Source organism: Tamandua tetradactyla, chromosome 5, assembly GCF_023851605.1.
Source record: "Tamandua tetradactyla isolate mTamTet1 chromosome 5, mTamTet1.pri, whole genome shotgun sequence".
NCBI lineage: Eukaryota > Metazoa > Chordata > Mammalia > Pilosa > Myrmecophagidae > Tamandua > Tamandua tetradactyla.
In genome coordinates this window covers 101,961,042-101,982,935 of record NC_135331.1, presented here as the reverse complement: position 1 = coordinate 101,982,935, position 21,894 = coordinate 101,961,042, and the positions used below count along the sequence as shown (strand labels likewise).

Sequence of the window (21,894 nt, the reverse complement as noted above, 5' to 3'; positions counted from 1 at the left end):
TCAACATATTCCCTACCTTCAAGGAGTTTAGGATATGGAGAGAGAGAGATGGACATAGGAATAGATGATTATAGAAGACTAGGTAAACACAATGATAAAGACATTTCCCAGAAATTAAGTAAGCAATGAGAAGGGGCACCTAATCAAGTTAGGTTTTAGAGGACATAGAAGCCATTTTGAAACATTTTGGAGGAGGCATGCCTGAACTGAATCTCAAAAATAGATATAAATTCACCACATGTATTAACCATGGATTTTGGTTGCCAGTGACAGAAATCCAACTCAAACTATGGTAGTAGAAGCAATTATGGGGATGTTTTGGTTCCCACGACCAAGGTAATAGCTTAGGATAGCTGGATTAGGGCTCCATGTCTCCAAGGGTGTCTCTCTCCCCAGCTTGCCTCTACTTGCTCCACATCTTGGTTTAATTTTTACCGGTTGCAGACCAGTTTCTTCACAAAGACAACAAGGCTATAATAGCCTCAGATTCAAATTTTCAGTCTTCCAACCAACCCCACCCCTTTCTCCAATGTGAAAATCTCAGGGAAGGTCTCTCATTGGCCCAGTGTGAGTGTCAAGTAGAGTCACAGAAGAATGTGGCAGATCACATTCAGAGAGTACTGATTAAAACCGGGCATGGAGGGGGAGAGAAACAGTTCCCCAGAAAAAGGAGGACAGCATAGATGAGACCACTAGGGAAGTTAGTGGGAGCTGAGCAGCATCTACAGTACGTGAACACAAGCACAGAGCATTGGGAGAAGGCACTCCAGGCAAAGGAAACAACATAAGCAAAGGTAAAGAGGGAAGAAATACAGAGAAATGAAGCAATGTGATGTGGCTGAAGTGGGAGTGTTGGTAATGAGGCTGGAGAAGCAAAGAAAGACAGATTTGGAAGATTTGCAGACCATGTGAGGGGTCTTGGATTTTCCCTGTCACATGCTTTAATAAGGTATCATTAAATAATGGTAGGCAGGAACATGACATGCTCACATATGGTCTGATTTCTGTTTTCAAAAATGTTAGAGGTTGCATGAAGAATGGACGTTAAAAATATAAGGCATCCACTTAGGAACTTGTGTTGGGAAGCCCCTAATATGACCACCAATGATCCCTGCATCCTGGTATTTATTCCCATCTGCAGCCCCTTCCTCTTGAGGGATTGGGCTGGACCTAGTGACTTACTTCTAACAAATAGAATAAGGCAAAAGTGATGGATATCACTTCGAGATTAGGTGTGTAGACTGAATTATGTCACCCCAACAAAAGCTGTGTTCTTAATCTTAATCCACATTCCTGTGGGGTTGAACCCATTTGTAAATAGGATGTAATTTTGAAGATGAATTGTTAGTTACAATGTGGACGCATTTGTGAATAGGATCTTCTAAGATCCTATTCAGGTGTGGCTAAACTGGTCAAGGTGGGCCTTAATCTGTATTACTGGAGTCTTTATAAGAGAGGCAATTCAGATACAGAAGTCAGAGAGGATGTTGCCATGTCTGCATACAAGAGACAGAAATGCAAACTAAGGAACCTCAAGGATTATGGCAAACTAGCACCAGAAAGCCATAATCTTTGGAGAGAAAGCAAGGCCTTACTGACACCTAGATTTTGGACTTCTGGCCTCTGAAATTGTGAGACAATAAATTCCTGTTATTAATCTAACCAGTGTGTATTTGTCATAGCAGCCCTGGTGAACTAAGACCTTAGGCTACAAAGAGCCTGTGGATTTGTCTCGTGTGTCCACTCTCACTCTCTCACTTGTTCTGAGGGAAGCCAGCTGCCATGTTGTGAGATGGCCTATGGAGAGGCAAGAAATGGAGGAAAGACTCCAGGCAACAGCCAGTGAGGAATGAGGCCCTTAGGCTAAAAGCTGCAAGGAATTAAATCCTGCCACCAGGCATGTGAGTGAGCTTGGAAGTGGACTCAGGTTGAGTCTTCAGAGAAGCCCGCAGCTCCAACCAACACCTTGACTGCATCTTCATAAGAAAGAACTTAAGACAGAGGAATACAGTTAAACTGCACCCAGATTCCTGGCCCACAGAAACAGTGAGATAATAAATGTTTGCTGTTTGAAGCCACTAAATTTTGAGGGGATTTGTTACACAGCAATAGATAACTAACACAGAGGACATTACAATGGTCCAGGCAAGAGACAACGAGAACCTGGAGTGGGACAGTGGTGATACCGATGGAGTAGAGGAGATGGACTTATAAGATATTCTGGAACTTGATCCCCAATTGGATGAGCGGGAGAATGCAAGTATGACCCCTAGATCTATACCTTTGGGAATGCATGGATGACAAGACCATTGATTGAGACAGAGAATGCAAGAGGAGAACCTGGTTTTTGTGGAAGGGTGATAAGTTTGGTTGAGTTATGTTGAGTATGAGCAGTCTGTGGGACATCCAGGTAGAGATCCGTAGAAGGCAACTGAACATTTCAGTATGAAGATTGGGGCAATATCTAGGCTGGAGGTTTAGATTAGGGTATACCTGCTATGACTGAATTAGGTGCTCTTTATACCAGGTATCATGAGAAAGAAAAGAGACTTGTTTATATGGAAGTTGTAGATGAAGAACTGGCATTGATCACATAGTCCCCATTCTCCAGGATGGGAAATCAACAATCCGCGTATTCTTTCCCTCCCAAAACATGGACCCATTGATGCTGTTACTGACATACATCTGTGCAGAGGACCTAAAGAGATAGAGTTTAAGAACTATGCCAAGAGCAGCTAGAAGTAAAAACCTAAAATTGTGAAATTGTAACCCATGTCAAACTCTGAAACATGTTCTACAACTAATTGTGGTGCTGTGCTTTGAAACTTATAGCTTTCTTGTACGTATGTTATTTTCCATAAAAAAGGAAGGAAAAAAAGTTGATTGTGATGATAAAAAATATTTAAGACCTCTAACCTCCTATATTTCTTCAGGTAGAAGGAAAAATATGAGAGGATGGTATCGTAGCCCATGACAAACTCTGGGATTTGTCCTGTAACTACTTGTTGAAGAGTGCTTTCAAAACTATTGCTTTTTTATTTCTTTGATTCATATATATGTTATACTATACAATTAAAAAAGTTAAAAAAATTTTTAAAAAAAGAGCTATGCCAACGCTTCCATGTCTGTTGCTGGGGATAGCAAGTCTATTTTAGAACAGATTTTATTATGGAAAGAATCACTTGAGTGACTTCCCTTACCTATGACTCAATAATTACATTTCTAAGAATTTGCCTTTATGATATAACTAGAAGTGGGCAAAAAACGAATGTACAGAGATACTCATCACAGCCTTATTTATAAGAGCAAAACCTTTGAAACTATAGAACACAAGTTAGACTGTGCCTATTCATGTAGTCATTGAAAATTATGTTCTGGAAAAACACCCAAAGATATGAGAAAATTCTCATCATATACTGTAGAGTAAAAATGCAGATTTTACAAGAAGACTATAATACAATCTTAGCTGTGTAAAACAGATATTTGTATCCATAAAAAAAATAGAAGTATATACGTGAAAGTGTTAACAATAATTCTCCACAAAGTGGAATTACTGTGGTTTTCAATTTTTATTTTGTTTTTAAACTTTCAAAATTTCTACAATGAACTTCAATTACTTTTATTATGAAATTGTTAGGTGTGACCAAACTGCACCACTCACTGTGAAAGAAATATAAACAGAGAAAAGTACATAAAGCACAAATGCAGTTTTACAAATAATATAAAGCCAACATCCATGAAATTACCAACCAGATCAAGAAACAGAAACATTGCCAGCCCTTCCCTAACCCTGCTCCCCAGAAATCATCTGCGTCCCTCGCTTACTCTGGATGGACAGACACTCCACAGAGGCCTGGGAGCTCACGGACATTGAGACCTGTTTCTGCAGAAGCTGAGGAGCTGGCCCTGCTGCCAGAGAATGCTGCATTGGCAAAGTGTTCCTTAGAGTCCAGAAAAACACTGCGTTTAGTACCTGCAACACACAGATATCACCGTTTATCTCCATTGCAGAAAACATCATCCACTGTGTCTTAATCCCTTTTAAAGAACAGCTAACATTTGTTGGGCATTTACTGTATACCAGGAATTATGCTAACTCCTTGCACACATTATCCCACATAATCCCTATAGCAACCCACAGACATAGGTATTACTTATTCCCCAAACTAAAACTCAGAAATTTAAGAAACTGGACTAAGATCACTCAGAAAAAACTGTCTAGTCCCAGATTTGATCACAGGTCTAGTGATACCAAAGTCTAAAGTTCTAACCATTATGCTAGACTGCTTGCCCCTCCACAACAGTTCACCAACTCTGAAACAAGTGGAAAAGATAAGATCCGGATTAAGCTATACCTCACTGTACATTGTATTGAGTCTGGATTCCAAACAGAGGTACATTTTTCAAAGGATTTTTCCTATGAGGACTCCTGAATATAGCTGATGATACTGAGTCATAAGACCACCTTTCAAAGCTTGCACAGCTTCCCCTCATGCTGTACTGTCATCATTCATTATTGTATATAAACGCCTACCCCACTAAACTGTGTCCTATTCATCTTAGTAGCAACCTGGCATAAACAGAGCCTGGCATAAATAGATGCTCAATAAATAATTGAATGAATAAATGATAAAGAATTATAGTTTCCAACCATCCACAACTACAAGTAAGGGAGTCCTGAAATTCAGTGATGGTCAAAAAGACAAGCGTGCCCAACATTTCCACTCTGCTGTACAATCACTAATTCCTTAGACTGTCTGTTTTCTCATCATTTTATATAGGGTGCGCCTTGTCCGGTCACCTTTAAAAATGTCAGATGCACTTATCCACTGTTGGTGGGAATGTCAAATGGTGCAACCACTGTGGAAGGCAGTTTGGCGGTTCCTCAAAAAACTGAATATAGAATTGCCATACGACCCAGCAATACCATTGCTAGGTATCTACTCAGAGGACTTAAGGGCAAAGACACAAACGGACATTTGCACACCAATGTTTATAGCAGCGTTATTTACAATTGCAAAGAGATGGAAACAGCCAAAATGTCCATCAACAGACGAGTGGCCAAACAAACTGTGGTATATACATACGATGGAATATTATGCAGCTTTAAGACAGAATAAACTTATGAAGCATGTAATAACATGGATGGACCTAGAGAACATTATGCTGAGTGAGACTAGCCAAAAACTAAAGGACAAATACTGTATGGTCCCACTGATGTGAACCGACATTAGAGAATAAACTTGGAATATGTCATTGGTAACAGAGACCATCAGGAGATAGAAATAGGGTAAGATAATGGGTAATTGGAGCTGAAGGGATACAGACTGTGCAACAAGACTGGATACAAAAACTCAGAAACGGACAGCACAATACTACCTAATTGTAATGTAATAGGTTAAAACACTGAATGAAGCTGCATCTGAGGTATAGTTTTTTTCTTCTTCTTTTTTTCTTTTTTATTTTTTTATTTATTTTTTTACTTTTTTCTCTCTATTATCGTTTTATTTCTTTTTCTGTTGTCTTTTTCTTTTTCTAAATCGATGCAAATGTACTAAGAAACGATGAATATGCATCTATGTGATGATATTAAGAATTACTGATTGTATATGTAGAATGGAATGATTTCTAAATGTTGTGTTAGTTAACTTTTTTTAATTAATAAAAAATAAAATAAAAAATAAAAAAATAAAAGTACAAGAAATAAGAGTTAAATCTCCATGATTCTTGAATATGTATTTAGACTGATCACTGTTCCATCTATATAGTATCAAGCTTCACATATATATGGTATTCACCCTGTGCCTACTGCAAATTCAACTATCAGCAGAACTGCTACTTAGCCAATTTTTTTTTTTTTTTTTTTTTTTTTAAACGAAAGACAGAGAGAAGGAAGGAAGGATAGAAGGAAGAAAGGGAAACATTTTTAAACATTTTCTTGTTTTATTGTATTCTGTTTCTCCGTTTTTGTTACATGGGCTGGGGCCGGGAATCGAACCGAGGTCCTCCGGCATAGCAGGCAAGCACTTTGCCCGCTGAGCCACCGCGGCCCGCCCTACTTAGCCAATTTTGTATCCATTTCTTTTTTACTCCTTCTGAAACTCATTTAGCAAGTGAGTCATATCAAGTTTCAACCATCGCCAAATCCTTCACTACTAAGAGGACTTTTTGCCTCCCACTCTTCAAAGTTAAAGTTTAAAAGCTACTTCCTCCCCCTGAAAATACACCCCATGCTACTTGATAAAATTTCAGACCCACTGAACTAGAATCTCCGCAGGTAAGGCCTGGGAACCTGTGTTCTTAATAAGCCCTTCCTCCAATAACAGACTAATATTTGGCCCTGTTACTAGAATATTCCAGCCCACCTACCTAGCTCCAGTTGCATAGAATTTCCTGAATTTCTGGACATGAAAATCACCTTGGAGCACTCATTTAACCTACAGGTTCCAGGGCTATGGCTCAGAACTACTAAGGAGGGATTAGAGAATTAGAGTGTTTAAGCATATCAGTTGATTCTTAGGGCTAGCCAAGGATGGAAAGCACTGTTCTGGAATATGTTCTGAATATGCCCTGGAGCCACAGCAGCCAGGTCAACTAGGTGCTTGAAGTACGAGTAGGAGGGGTGTGATAGAGTCCATCAGAGGAGGTAGAAAAAGAGCAGACCTGTGAGGAGAACAGGACAGGTCCCCAGCAGCCAAAGGAGGAACCACCCATATACTAAGCCACAAAAGAAGTATAACAAATATATATCACATTCTCTGACCACAATGCAATACAACTAGAAATCAATAATAAAAAGACAGCCAAAAAGCATCTACACGCTTGAAGACTCAAACAACATTTCTAAATAATTTATATAAAAGAAGAAATTATAATGGAAATTATGAGATGCTTTAAGATGAATGACGTATTATATATCAAAACTTGTAGGATTCAACTAAAGGAGTAATTAGAAATTTAGAGCCTTAAATGCATATACTGTATTATACTGAACATAAGATGCCATCAACTGTAGTAACATTATTATTTTATGTACCACAAAGAGCAAGGCTAAACAATTAAACCATAACACAATGATTTATCATTTAGAATTTTTTTATGTATTGAATCACTCTTGATTTACTTAGATCCAGATTTTAATATCACTTATGTGCATACATAGAAAAGGAAAATATAAGTGAAACAAATCGGTAAAGACATTCTTAAACTTTATTTACATTCAACAGTCTGCTTACTACTGAATCACTTTTCAACTCAATCATTTATATCCACATTTTCCATATGTATTAGTTAGGGTTCTCTAGAGAAACAGAATCAACAGGGAACACTTGCAAATATAAAATTTATGAAAGTGTCTCACGTGACCGTAGGAATGCAGAGTCCAAAATCCAAAGGGCAGGCTGCGAAGCCGATGACTCCGATGGATGGCCTGGATGAACTCCACAGGAGAGGCTCACCAGCCAAAGCAGGAATGCAACCTGTCTCCTCTGAGTCCTCCTTAAAAGGCTTCCCATGATTGGATTTAGCATCACTAATTGCAGAAGACACTCCCCTTTGGCTGATTACAAATGGAATCAGCTGTGGATGTAGCTGACGTAATCATGACCTAATCCTTTGAAATGTCCTCATTGCAACAGACAGGCCAGCGCTTGCCCAATCAGATGAACAGGTACCACAACTTGGCTAAGTTGATACCTGTCCCTAACCATGACACCATATATTATTGATCTCAGTCCAACAAGAACATGGGTGATGCAGCATTTCTTATAAGAGTGCTCCTTTATTGTCCCTGGAATTTTCTTCCAAGTCACTGACACCCTTTGCGTGTCCTGATGCTCGTATGGCCGAGTTGATGACAACTATTTCCCATCTGCTGCCAAGCCCACAGCACTAGTAACACCAATCCCAGCTTCAGAGATGCACACTGAAAAAAAATGTACATCTTAGAATTGATGGAATGTGTTTAAAAACATAGATTCCACAATTAAGGAGCTAAGCTTTCAATTCAAGAAATAAGGGTGGGAGGAGGATAAGCCCCCAAAAATGATAATGAGGGAAATAAAAAATAAAAGCAGAAATGAATACAATAAAGATTATCTGAAGCCAAAAAAAACCTTCATGGCCTTATGAAAAAAAAAAACTAATAATATAGATAAGCAAGTTTGAAGACAAAACACAAGTAAACAGCATTAAGACTGAACAGATATTCTCGCAATCATTGGGGCCCACCAATTTGATGGACCAGGCCCTCCACCTTAGGGCTTACCCTTATGAAACATTCCTGCAAAGAAGCTAAGCCTACTTATGATTATGCCTAAGAGTCACCCCCAGAGAACCTCTTTTGTTGCTCAGATGTGAACTCTTGCTCTAAGCCAAATCCACAGGTGAACACACTGTCCTCCCCACTATATGGGACATGACTCCCAGGAGTATAAACCTCCCTGCCAACGTGAGGCATGACTCCCAGGGATGAGCCAGGACCTGGCATCATGGGATTGAGGAAGGCTTCTTGACCAAAAGGGGGAAGAAAAATGAAACAAAGCAAAGTTTCAGTGGCTGAGAGAATTCAAACAGAGTCAAGAGGTCATTCTGAAGGTTATTTTTATGCAGTATATAGACATACCTTGTCAGTTTTTGGTGTATTGGAGTAACTAGAGGGAAATACCTGAAACTGTTGAAATGTAATCCAATAGCCTTGATTCTTGAAGATAATTGAATAACTACAGAGCTTTTAAGGTGTGAACATGTGATTGTGAAAAATATGTGACTGATAATCCCTTTATCCAGTGTAGGGACAGATGAGCGATAAAAAAAGGGAGAGACAAAAAAATAAGTAAAATATGGGGGATAAGGGGTATGGGATGTTTTGGGTGTTTTTTTTTACTTTTATTTTTATTTTTTTGGAGTAATGAAAATGTTCAAAAATACATCGTGATGATGAATGCACAGTTATATGATGATACTGTGAGTCACTGATTGTACATTTTGATTATATGGCATGGAAATATATAATATCGCTCAATAAAATTATCTTTAAAAATTTAAAAATCAAGGCAAAATTAAGATATATTAAGATAAACAAAGACTGGGGAAATTTGGTACTAATTTCCTACAAGAAATACTAGAGGGGATCCTTCAGGCTGAAATGAAAGGATACTGAACAGTAAGAGGAATCCACATGAACAAATAAAGAGCAGAACAGAGATAATTACAGATAAAAGAGAAAGAACTTTACATATAAAGAAACTGAGTCTCAGAAATGTCAAATAACTCGCTCAGGATTACTCAGCTATGGAATATAAATTATAAAATGTAGTTTAATATTATAGTACTGACACAGATCCTAACAGATCAATGGAGCAGAATAGAAAATGAATTGAATAAATTTGCATATGACATCAATGTCATTTTCTCTTAGTGACGAAAAGATGAATTACTCAAAAATACTGCTGGAACAAATAATTAACCATTTGGAACAAAAATTAAATTAAATTTCAGATGGATTATAGATTTAAATGTAAAATGTAAAATTTTAAATGTAACTGAAAAAATTATGGGTGAATGTTTATATAATGTTAGAGTGGGGATGTTATTTTAAATAAAGGTATCAAATACAGAAAACATAAAGAAAAGATTCATATGTTTGAATATATTTACATTACAAACTTCCATAACAAACCACAAAGTCGGGGAAATGTTATAACATACAAAATGGAAAAACAGTTAGCAGTCATAATAAATTATATGGTTTTATAAATCTCTAAGATGAAGATAAATACCCAAAGGGAATAAATGGGCAAAAAGCATGACCAGGCATTTCATTTTAAAAATGCATACAAATAGCAAATGTATATTCATTTGGAAAATAGCCAATATTTTTTTGGTTCTTCCTAGGAACCAAACAGCTTAATTTAAGACAAGATACCATTTTTGGGGGGAGGGCTAATAGTTTGGCAAATCTCCAGGTGTTCACAGCTTAGGGGAATGGCACTCCTGTGCTTTGTTGTTGGGAATGCAGACTCTCCCCATCTTACTAAAAAGCAATTTGGCCATATGTGTATTCTGAAACCTTTGACAAGTGCACACCCATGGACCTAATAGTTCTACTTCTAGAAATGAAAAAGGTACAAAATAGATGTATAAGGATGGAGAAAGTACCCATACACATGGAAAAGAAATGGGAACAGGGTATAGATATCCTCAAGGTTGATACTAGTATGTGAGTGTTCTAGTTCACTAGCAGCTGGAATGCAAAATACCAGAAACAGAATGGCTTTTAAAAGGGGGAATTTAATGAGTTGCTAGTTTACAGTTCTAAGGCCGAGAAAATGTCCCTATTAAAAAACAGTCTATTGAAATGTCCAATCTAAGACATCCAGGGAAAGATACCTTGGTTCAAGAAGGCTGATGAAGTTCAGGGTTTCTCTCTCAAGTGAGAAGGCACATGGCGAATACAGTCAGGGTTTCTCTCTCAGCTGGAAGGGCACATGGTAAGCACAGTGTCATCTGCTAGCTTCATGAAGCTCCCAGGGAGGCATTTTCCTTCTTCATCTCCAGAGTGCTGGCTGATGGACTCTCTGCTTTGTGGTGCTGCAGCATTCTCTGCTCTCTCTGAATCCCTCATTTTCCAAAATGTTTCCTCTTTTATAGGACTCCAGAAACTAATCAAGACCCACCCGAATGGGTGGAGACATGTCATCACCTAATCCAGTTTAACAACCACACTCATTTACATCTCCAGGGAGATGATCTAATTACAGTTTCAAACATACAATGCTGAATAGGGATTAGAAGAAACGGCCACCTTTACAAAATGGGATTAGGATTAAAATGTGGCTTTTTTAGGGTTCATACATCATTTCAAACCAGCACAGTGAGTTATGAGTTATATCATTTACTTATGGTAAATTTTGCCCAAAGGTTTTAATAGTGGCTGCCTTTTCATAGCATGTAAACATTCTAGTTGTATATCTGCTACCATAAGGCTTGAGAGTTCACAAAAGCAAGAAGTGGTTGGTGCTATGGATGATATCAGAGGGGACTCTTCACAAATTTGTTTTTGTTTTAGGGGGAAATTTTTAATTTATTACATGGCCTCGAGCAGCAATTTAATATATTTAATTAATTAAGTATATTTATTTGTATTAATTATAAATTATTAAATATTATATAAACATAAATATATTATATAAAATAAAATATACAAATAAATAGAAGTATTGTAATTATTAAATATATTTAATTAAACGTCTAGCAATTTAATATATTTCCTTGTTTGCTCAAGAAGCTTCATGAGGCCAATGCTCTACAAAAGTGATCTTTGACTGCATAGCAGGAAAGGATGAGTAAGGGCGGAAAGGGCAATTTCTGCTAAAGTTTGCAAACAGCACACGCTTTAGATCAAGCTGATTACGTGAATCTTCCTAAAAATGATTCAGCCTCATGTATGAACTGGAGATACTTAACCATGACCTTGAGTTGCCTCTCCAGGTCTCCTCAGGTAGAAATGTGCTGGGACTGCCAGTGTGAACCTTGGATTCTGAAACTGATGCTGGCAATGCTTAGAAGAACGTAATGTCACCCTAAGTCTAGCAACCTCTCTGAGTCCAGCTCCCTTGGTAAAGAGAAGTAATAATACCTGCCCCATTGGGCAGTGGTGAGAGACAAATAAGCTAAAAGATTCTCCCTCTTGAGAGGTTCACCCTTATAGAATGAGAATTGTTATTCAAATGCAATAAATGTCAAGTAAGCTATAAACCAGGAAATTCTAACATGTCACAAAAACTGTAAGATGAGAAAAGACAATGTAATAAAAAGGACCAAGATAAGGTTCTGGTGACCAAAAAAGGATTCAGGGGAAGAGGGAGAGTTTGAAAGAAAGTCTGTTTCTTTGGTACCATCTGTGGAAGCCAAGATAACTATTTCCGTTTCTTTAGGCAGGAATAACACCTTACATAACCGAGGCACTTTCACACACTCGTCATCTCAGCTGATTTACACAATAGCACTGTCTGGCGGGGAGAAAAATAATACATCAAGCCATGTTAGCTTAATGTGGCTACCCTTTTAGCCAAACACTGTTTCCAAACATTTGTTCCACAAATAAATGATTGCACAGAGGTTGTTCACCCTTGTAAACAGACCCCTCTGAGAAGTAATGAATGCAATGGGCCTTCTCTGGGGGGAAGCACGCATATATGTACAGCTGTGCAGGCATCTTCCACTGGGTGGTAGAAGCCCTTCCTGAATTCATGGATTTCATGGTAAACTGAGCTCAGATGTGGTCTCATGAGTAGACACACCTACAGAACAGGAAAGGAAGCCCTGGTCTTTAGTATTAAATATGGTCTGGTGATCTCAGGGCCTAGTGACTCGCTGGTACCCCAACTTAGAAACACTGATCCACTGGTACCCCTAAGTTAGAAATATAGTTAAGCTATTTCCCTTAACCCAGACCAATCTGGAAGCTGCAGTAAGGTTGGACTGAAAGTTAGAGTCCCAGAACCCTTTTCTCCCCACTGGCCCTGCCCCACTGGGCAAGTAATGGTTCTAACTCCTCCTGCTCTACCGTTCCCAGCTATGGAGTCCTGTAGGTCCTACCTGCTCCCACTCCCCACTTTTGTGAAGGAGAATGACGAGACCACAGACCTGGAAAATAAAAGACCAGGAACCAAGCTTTGATCTGATAAGGCAAAGACTAGACATTCTGCAACCCTCTTCTGCAGCATGGCAGGCCATTCACCTATAAAATGTCCTCGCCCTGAGGTTTTCTGGGACACTGTGGCATTGTTCTCCAAAGGCACATGTGCCCCCAAACATCCTCCTTAGTCTTAAGACCAATTATGGAGTTACCATCTGTTCTAGTTTGCTAGCTGCCAGAATGCAATATACCAGAAACAGAATGGCTTTTAAAAAGGGGAATTTAATAAGTTGCTAGTTAACAGTTCTAAGGCCGAGAAAATGTCCCAACTAAAGCAAGTCTGTAGAAATGTCCCATCTAAGGCATCCAGGGAAAGATAGCTTGGTTCAAAAAGGCCGATGAAGTTCAAGGTTTCTCTCTCAAGTGAGAAGGCACATGGCGAACACAGTCATGGTTTCTCTCCCAGCTAGAAGTGCACATGGCAAACACGGGGTCATCTGCTAGCTTTCTCTCCTGGCTTCCGGTTTCATGAAGCTCCCTGGGAAGCGTTTTCTTTCTTCCATCTCCAAAGGTCGCTGGCTCGTGAACTCTCTGCTTCATGGTGCTGCAGCATTCTCTGCTCTCTCCAAATCTATTTCATTCTCCAAAATGTTTCCTCTTTTACAGGACTCCAAAAATTTATCAAGACCCACCCGAATGGGTGGAGACATGTCGTCACCTAATCCAGTAACAACCACTCTTGATTATACCACATCATCCAGGGAGATGATCTGATTAGAGTTTCAAACATACAGTATCGAATAGGGATTATTCTGCCTTTATGAAATGGGATTTTGATTAAAACATGGCTTTTCTAGGGTCTATACATTCTTTCAAACCAGCACACCAACTATCATTTAATCTAAACCTTTCTTTAAATGTTCACAATTTCCACCTGATCTAGCCCCCTCCACAAAGCAGTGCCACAGGTCTACTAAAATCAGAGCAAAGAAAAAATGAAAAAGCACAGGCTCTGGAGCCAGGCAGACTCAGGTCCAATTCCAGCCTTGCCATTTATTAGTGGAAGCACTGACTGAGCAGGTCACTTTAACCTCTGGCTAAATTTCATTTGTAAAATACCTCTAATTACCTTTTTGTTCTCTCCTTTACCATATCTTGGGTTAACACAGACATAAGCTATGTCCAAGTAGTTCTTTTTATATGCCCATACCAGCCTCCCTTAAATTTCAAACAGCGCCTGCTGGCTCTAGCATACTTGGATATGACAAATAAATCCACACCCAGTCCTGGTAGTTTCTTGGAACTACAACTGTATCTCCTCTTCACGTTGATCATATCAGAGTTTGCTTTTTCTTGGACCTTGTTCAGCTCTCTGCAACGGGTTGATCTTGAAATGGAAGGGAGATGGCAGCTCTGAGATCCGTTTCCAATGTATATGGGCTCATCTAAGCACGTGGTGAGTTTAAACATTAAAAGCAACCGGGAAATAAAGAAAAGACCTTCCATAAGAAAAGTCAAAACAAACAAACTGCGCAAGCCATTTAACAATCAAGAGGGCAGGGCTGGCCTCCAAATCAGAGCCTCACTCTGGGGTAGGCTTCTTGGTTTAAATGTACCCAGAGCTCCAGTGAGTTCTCTCCCCACAACCCAGGCGGGGCTCGCTGTCGCACCGTCCCTTCCACCTCTGGGCCTTCCTACCACTTTCCCCCAGGGGAGGTCCGGGTCTATGCTCAGAGGCCTCCATGGGGTATACAGCTGAGATCCAGATGCCGACCAACTGGCAGCCAAACTGCAGAATGCCGGCACGGAGAAACCGAACCGAGAGCCAAAGGCAAGCGCTCTCGGAGAGCCGCGTTCCTGGGTTGCCAGGACACGCGCCCCAGCAGCGCCACCGCGCGGCTTCCGGCCAGGCCCGGCTTCCCGGCCCACCACCCTCGCTGCCTCCCGGGGCTCATTGGCCCTCAGTCCGTGTTGGAGTTTCTGGAGAGGCGCCGAAGCAGAGGTTCCTACCATGGTTGGACGTAGTGGGCAAGGACCGCTGGAAAAGTCACTTTGTATTTCTGCATTTTTAAAAAGGGGGTTATGTTTCTTTTTCAGGCAGTTTTCATGATTGAAACAGTAGTCACTGGCACCAGTGAAGGATGGGCCCCCACAAAGCTTGCAGATGCCCACTTATAATTGGCACTGATTAGACAAGATTCACCTACCACTTATGGCGTCGCTTTTCTGGGCCAGGCATGTGGTGGATGTTATTTTCCTCAAGCAGCCAGCTGCATTTTTCAAAACAGAAAACTAAATTTGAGCGATGGCTTGCTCAAGGTCACCCAGATAGTAAGCAGCAGAACTGAGATTCATTTGCAAGTCTCTTCATGCCAAATTCCCCACTCTTTCCATCATCTCAACTTAAATTTATTTTACCAATTCTTCACAAGATGCTAACAAATCTTGAGCAAAAAGCTATTCTTCGAGTCCAGTTTAAGTCTCTAAGTTCAAATTTAAACCTAGTTTCTCACTTGAAGTGAAACATCTGAATGTTTTTATTTTTAGTAGTTTTCATAGTGATTTTAAAAGAAATAGATTACTGTAGAAATCTTGGGAAATATAGGAAAGCATCTCTAACATCTATAATCCCATAAACCAGGGATTACCCACTTTTTCTGAATATCTCCTGCTGCATAGCAGATCATCCCCAAACTTTGTTGCTTAAAACAGTGAAATCTCAGGATTCTGCAGATTGGCTAGGTTCAGGTAGACAGTTCTGGCTTGGGGCCCCGTATGGTTGCATCAGAAGGTGACCGAAGCTTCCTTGCTAGTACAACATAATGGTGGTTGATGTTGGCCATTGACTAAGAGCGCAGCTGGTACATTTGGTCAGATCATCTGTGTACACATGGCCTCTCTATGTGCTGGGCTTCCTCACAGCATGGCCTCTGGGTCCCAAATGCAACCATCCCAAGGGAACCAGGCAGAAGCTGTATTATTTCCATAGTCCCAGATTCAAGGAGAGGGAACGTAAACCCCATCTTTCAATGGGAGGATCAAGGTCACCTTGTATGAAGTTCATGGGCGATGGGAGACCTTGTGGCGTCTTGGAAAATACTATCTTCCACACCACCACTAAGATTTAGGGACTACTTTCTCTCTGTTCTTTTTCTCTGCATAACTATTTTAATATAACTGGAACAAAACTGCATATCATGGTTTTTTTATTTAGCACTATATCATGGGTATTTCCTCTTATTAAAGTTTAAAAAAACATATTAAACATTTTATATGTTTAATTTTCTGTTTAGTTAGTCCTTGGTAGAAGAGGTAGCAGCTTTGCAATAGAAATCTTAGCTGGGCACCAGCATAAATGTCAATGGCTAATCCAAGATTCTGCAGTGCTGGGAGGGCAGGCATTTTTGTCTGTTTTATTCACTGCACCTAGTATATCTGGCACATGTTAAGTGCTCAGTAACCATTTGTTTACTGAGAGAATCAAGTGGGTGGATGGATGGATGGATGTGAATAATTAAAATGGCACTGAGCTGAGCTCCTTCCTCTCCTGTTTGCACCTCCTGGAGAAATGAGACCACGCCCGGAAGCTGCACCACTAAATTCCGTCCCGGGAATTGCAGAGTTGCCCATGAATTTCAGAGGATTGCAGATCCTCTGGTCTGGGGATTGCAGAGTTGCCCATGAATTTCAGAGAGGAAATACCTCTCATACCTGTTGAGTCCTGTGAATACAGACCCATAACATAAATCCTCCATTCTTCTGCTAAAACTTCCCAGGCCACTTTGCCCTCATCATTTGGGCAACTTTTAGATGATCCCTGCAGCAGACCTGCTCAAGCAGCTGGCCCCATGACTTAGGGGCCATGGGAACCACCTAAGAATTTCTCTGGGCCTCTCAGCCTCCTGCACAGCACATGAGTGCCCAGGACTTGATGCCAGAAGCCTCTGGCATGGGCGCAGCAGCAGCCCGGGACACCGGGGCTCCGCAGCAAAGGCAGGGAAAGTGTGCAGGGTGACTCCAGAAGTCCGAGGTCTGCTGAAGTTCCTCGGAAACCCTGCCAGTGTAGACGTGGGAGGGTAAACACGGGCAGGCAAGAAGGACTTCTCCACAGTTCTCTCGCCCTCCCTGCCTGGCACTAGCGGCTCCTCTCCTGATGGTGCAGACCAAACCAAGGTCACGTCAGAATGTGCTCGGGGACTGGGGGCCTTGCACAGGGAGTGATGCGGCTCTTGGGCCCCTGAGGTCAAAGCTACCTCGCCTCAGGGTTGGAGCCCCCTTTCAGTTCCACAGTCCGTAATCCTGAGGAGCCGTGAGACTGGTACTTCTGGTTCTGAGTATGCAGAGGAAACTTGGGGTCTAGGCCCGTGACGAGTATGTGCGTGTGAAGTAGTACACTGACCCATATGCAGATTGCCGTTTTTAGGTCAAAAGTGAGCACCTATTGGTGACTGCATACGGTTCCAGTTAGTCATAAAAGGCGCCCTTTTTCCGCCAGATGCTCTTCCAGGCTTACCGTGTGATCAGCGAAATATTGGTTGAACTTTAACCCCCGCTAACTCCTCCACCCTGTGGGACCCCACTTTGTGTTCACCGCCTGGGAACTTGCCTCTGGGAAGGATCAACTACGGCGAGACAGGGTGGTGGCTGCAGGGAGAGGAGGTGGGCCGATGCAGGTGCAGGACAGGGCCAGTGGTTCTGATTCTCCCCCCGCCGGGGCTATTCTGGACACCCTAGACCCTAGAAAGCAGCTGGGACAGCCATAAAAATTAGGTGCTCTGGGGTTAGAGAAAACCAGGGATCAGAGGGGAAATGATACCAAATAACCTCTACCCTGTCCTTCTGGGTCTTGGCAGAGCACAAAGTGCTGGCTGTCCAGAGAAACTTGAGTCTAGCAGGAGAGCACTTTTTGATGGCTCAGGGGTCAGAGACTTTGGTAAATAAATTTATGGTATTTGCTAAATCTCAGGAGTGCAAGCTAAATTGGGGGGTGGGGGTCTGAAGCATTATTTCCCTCCACCATCAGCAATGCAGTCAGTCCTTATAGGAGAGCCTCCCCAATGTCGAGAAAAACACTACCAGAAACTCTCATTTAACATGTTTGTCCCATAAATGCACACCAGAGGGCAGTGTAAAACCAAGACATAGGAAATAACAATCCGAGATTGTCTCCACTATTGCCATCAGACTAAGAGGCATCAGAGGGCCATGTAGAGTGCTTGGGGGAATAGGTGTTAAGTGGATTACTGATGCATGATCGCCTTTGAAAACTTTCAGAAGGTCTGGCAAAGATTCAGGAGAGGGAGCGTTAGCCATCTCAGAAAGGGCCTCACCATCAGTTCAGGTCAGGCAATAGTTACCAAGCCCCTGCCATGTGCCAAACGCTGGGCCATATGCAGAGATTCAATGGTAAGACACCGTACCGTCCCCTCCCTAGATGAGCGCCAGTGATATGCCAAGCTCTTTACACTCATTATGTCATTTAATCTTTATAACAGTGAAATGCTATTAAAATCATCCCCATTTTACAGAAAAAGAAAAGTAGATTCAGGGTGAAGCAACTAATTCAGTTAGTGTCAGGCAAAGCTGGAATTTAAATCCAGTCTCTCTGGATTCAGAGTTTGGGCTCTCCCCGCTGGGCCAGAACCTTCTTAGTTTGTGCTCTAAGCAATGAGGGTCCATTGTCAGCTTGGTACCAGCCAGGCTACCTTCACTCTTATCATAGCTGCCAGGCTGCCCAGCAGGGACCTGGGATGGTGCTTGTCCCCAGAAGCACAAAAATCTCCTTGAACTTGGATTTCCAAGTAATGTAAATAAAAGATTAAGATTACTATATATATATTATATAATAAATATAATAATTTATATATATATAAAACAGACACATGGACTAAACACTAGTTTATGTAAGTGGAATAGCCTGTTCTCTACAGAACAGGAAGGGAGATGGCTAAATCAGGTAAGGTTGTTGTGAAATTCTTTGAACACCGATGTGCATTGAATGATATCCCTCAAAGAGATAGTTCAAGTCCTAACCCCCACTCCTGTGAAGATGAGTCTATTAGGAAACAGGGTGTGGAGATACTATTAGTTAAGAGGAGGCCAAACTGGATGACTGGTGCCTCATAAGAAAAGGAAATCTGGACACAGTTGGTAGGAGACAGAGAGAAGATGGCCATGTGACAAGGCAGAGATTGAGATGGCCATGGGTTGCCAACAAGTCACTGCCAGACCTCTGCAGACTTCAGAAGTGAGGTCCTGCAGATCTGGATTTTGGACTTCTAGCTTCCAGAACTGTGAGACAATAAATTGTTTTTTTAAGCCACCTAGTCTGTGGATATTTTGTTATGGCAGCCCCAGCAAATTCAAATCCAGATTTGACCCCAAATGGAATAGTAGTCACCGCAGATTTCTCGGTGAAGAAATGACAAAGCCAAGCATATCCTCTGTCCCCCCAGAGCCACCTTCCACCTTCCCCACCCTGCTCCACCCTGCAGAGCAGGCTAACTTAAATGGACTACATTCCCCAGCTTTCACAGGAGGCACGGGAGGGAGGGAGGAAAGGACGGATGGACGGAGGGGTAAGGAGTAAGGTCAAGATATTTATCCTTCCAGCTCCTTCCCTGTTGGGCCTTCAGTTGTCTAAATTCTTCCAACTAAGCCCACAACTCCTGTGTGGAGAGGAGGTGACCCTCTCCACGCAGATCTCTCTAGCGTTCAGAAGCTGTCCCCGTCTCTGAAACCTACAGACCTAAGAGTAGCAATGACTCCCACTGTTACGGCCCTAGAGTACTGCCCCATCCTTTCCTGCTATTCCTAAACCCTACCCACACCTGTGTAAACAGTCTTTTTATCAGACTTCTGCAATTACCCAATTTGCCATCTCTTTCCTGCTGGATCCCTAGTGTTCTAAGTAGATAAGTCTGATGAGATAGAAAAGGAGGTGGGAAAGCCCATGTCTGAAAAGGCAAGGGAGGTATGAGAAGCCAACCAAACAGAGATGGCAAAGACAACTCCAAGACTTGAAGCCTAGGGACACCAGATTTTGGAAAACAGATCTAATCGTACTTTAGTTTCTGGCTATACTGGAGAAGAAAGAGGGGTAGCGATGTAACCAGTGCCCTGCTGGCAATGGTGCCAGCTGATCCCCAATCCGGGTTCGATAGTCTCAAAACTAAAAGAATTTAGAAACAAGAGGGCCAGTGGGAATAAGTGGCAAAGTTGATTAAAAAGTGAAGTTTATTAAAAGAGAGAGTACATGTTAGAGAGGTTAATATGCCCAAAGGAAGGAACACAGCCTAAGTGGAGTGGGCCAGCTTGTTTCATAGGAAAGTTTTGTAGGTAGTAGGTTTCATAGTAACCTTTGAATACTAGGTGTCTTCTTTGTTCTAGGAGGAGATAGCTAGTAGAATTCATGGTTTGTTGTCACATACCTAAAATTTGCCTTTGGGCAAATGGTTACCAATCTTCATGACCTAATGCTCCCTTTCATTAACTAAGAGTTTGCTTTGGGCCTAGAATTTTACAAGCTTTTATGGTTTGCAGAGGCTTCAGTAGTTTGGGGGGATTTGGGGACTTTAGGGAAATTTTTGTCCTAGGAAGTTTGCAGTTCTTTATTAGTTCCTTTGGAGCTAGATAAGAAACAAGGGACTTGAAGTTGTCTGTTAACTCGTTCAGAGCTGAATAGGAAACCAGGGATTATAGCTGTACTATTTTATCCTGCTTTAGCAAGGATTTTATTAACTTGATTTTAGTCAGGCCGAAGAGTGGGGAGATGTTGGTGTAAAAATCTGAAACTAAATGGACTTTTCCTGTTGCCTGGAATAAGCACCTAGGGTCAAAGTTGGAAACAAAGAGGCACTAAGTAATCCACATTCTAAAGAAAACATCCCCAATGGAGGGTCAGACTCTTACTCAGAACCTATTGAAAGGCTGCCAAACCTCTGAACATCACTGAACATGTGTTTCACTTCTAGAAAAAATTAAGTAAATAATCATTGTGGCCTTCAAACCAGCCAATACTGTGACACATTTTGACACAGTGGGTACAAGGCTGGGGGGCCAGACTCCCAGAGTGCAAATCTAGCTGCTTCAACTTACTAGCTGTGCACCCCTGGGCAAGTTGAGTAGCCTCTGGGAGCTTCAGTTTCCTCATCTGTAAAGCCCAAAGTTATTGAGAAAACTAAATGAGAAAAAGCACATGCAAAACACTTAGAATAACATGCGTATGGTAAGAAGCCATACGGTAAGAAGTCATTAACTGTGAACTTCTGTTACCAAGAGGATTTCCTTCTACGACCAATTTCTGTAATAATAAACTACAAACTCAAATCTGATACAAAAGAAATCAAACAGCATTTGGCTGTTCTCTTAGGGAGCAGACCAGCAGAGAAAACAATAGAAGTGATTTGCATTTTTGCAAGTTATTGAAGAGCTAAAAGCCTTTGGGGAAGCAGGGGAACGGGTCCCTTTTAGCTTGCGCATCACAATAGCCTGAGAAGGACTGCTAGAGACCTCCTCCAGTCTACTCAGAACCGGGACCAAGGCAAGGAGGCATCTGGAAGAATGGGCTTTAGGAAGAAAGTGGGGAAGATGCCTCCTGGGGCAGATGGGCTCCTTCACACGAATGCTAAGAAAAATGCAAAATTGGCTGGGTGGGGAGGCCATTGGCCCTAGAAACTTTCCCCTGGAAAAGGGGGGGCACAAACCTCTACAGTAGATTAGGAAAATAAATGCGAGTTAGCATTAAAGGACAGTTCTGGCTAAAAATGCCCCAGCTGGTGTTGTGACTAGAGGTCATCTGATCCATTTGACAAGCCAAAGGAACTTAAGAGAGGTCACATAGCTCATGGAGGAAGGGCCAATTATAAAATAATGGCAGGATGTTGTGTCCCACAGAGCTCTACCATCTGCTCCTTCACATCCACCTCCACCTCCACCTTCTCTCCTCTACAAGCACAGGATTAAACAGATTTCCGTGAGAGGAAGAAAATAACAAAAGGTGGGGGATTTCTGCTCAGGGAATTACCAATGAAAGTTCAGGATTATCTAAAGTCCCATCCACTTGATGGGACTCCTACTTTTGTATAAAATATCTAGGCTCAGAAAAACAAGATGTCAACTTTTCCCTTTTTTAATATTTTTATTGTAAACCTTAACAAACATGCAAACATTCTTGACACACAAACATTCTATACATGGTGTACAATCAATGGCTCACAATATCATCACATAGTTGTGTATTCATCACCATGTTC

The 21,894-nt window shown here is 41.4% G+C and overlaps 1 protein-coding gene across 6 annotated transcripts in view; it reads right to left on the bottom strand.

The window, feature by feature from the left end:
- SPATS1 (spermatogenesis associated serine rich 1) overlaps window positions 1–14,488 on the bottom strand; it is a 44,867-nt gene extending 30,379 nt beyond the window's left edge. For 5 of the 6 annotated variants that reach the window (XM_077161947.1, XM_077161953.1, XM_077161949.1 and 2 more), the window contains exons 1-3: window positions 14,339–14,488; window positions 13,921–14,085; window positions 3,826–3,973 (exon numbers count right to left, since the gene is read on the bottom strand). In XM_077161947.1, the coding sequence (XP_077018062.1) occupies window positions 3,826–3,973; window positions 13,921–14,085; window positions 14,339–14,384 (359 nt within the window). In that variant the 5' untranslated portion in view covers window positions 14,385–14,488. The remainder of the gene's footprint in view (window positions 1–3,825; window positions 3,974–13,920; window positions 14,086–14,338) is intronic. The other variant, XM_077161952.1, reaches the window with a different exon arrangement.
- Between the last annotated feature and the right edge of the window lie 7,406 nt (window positions 14,489–21,894).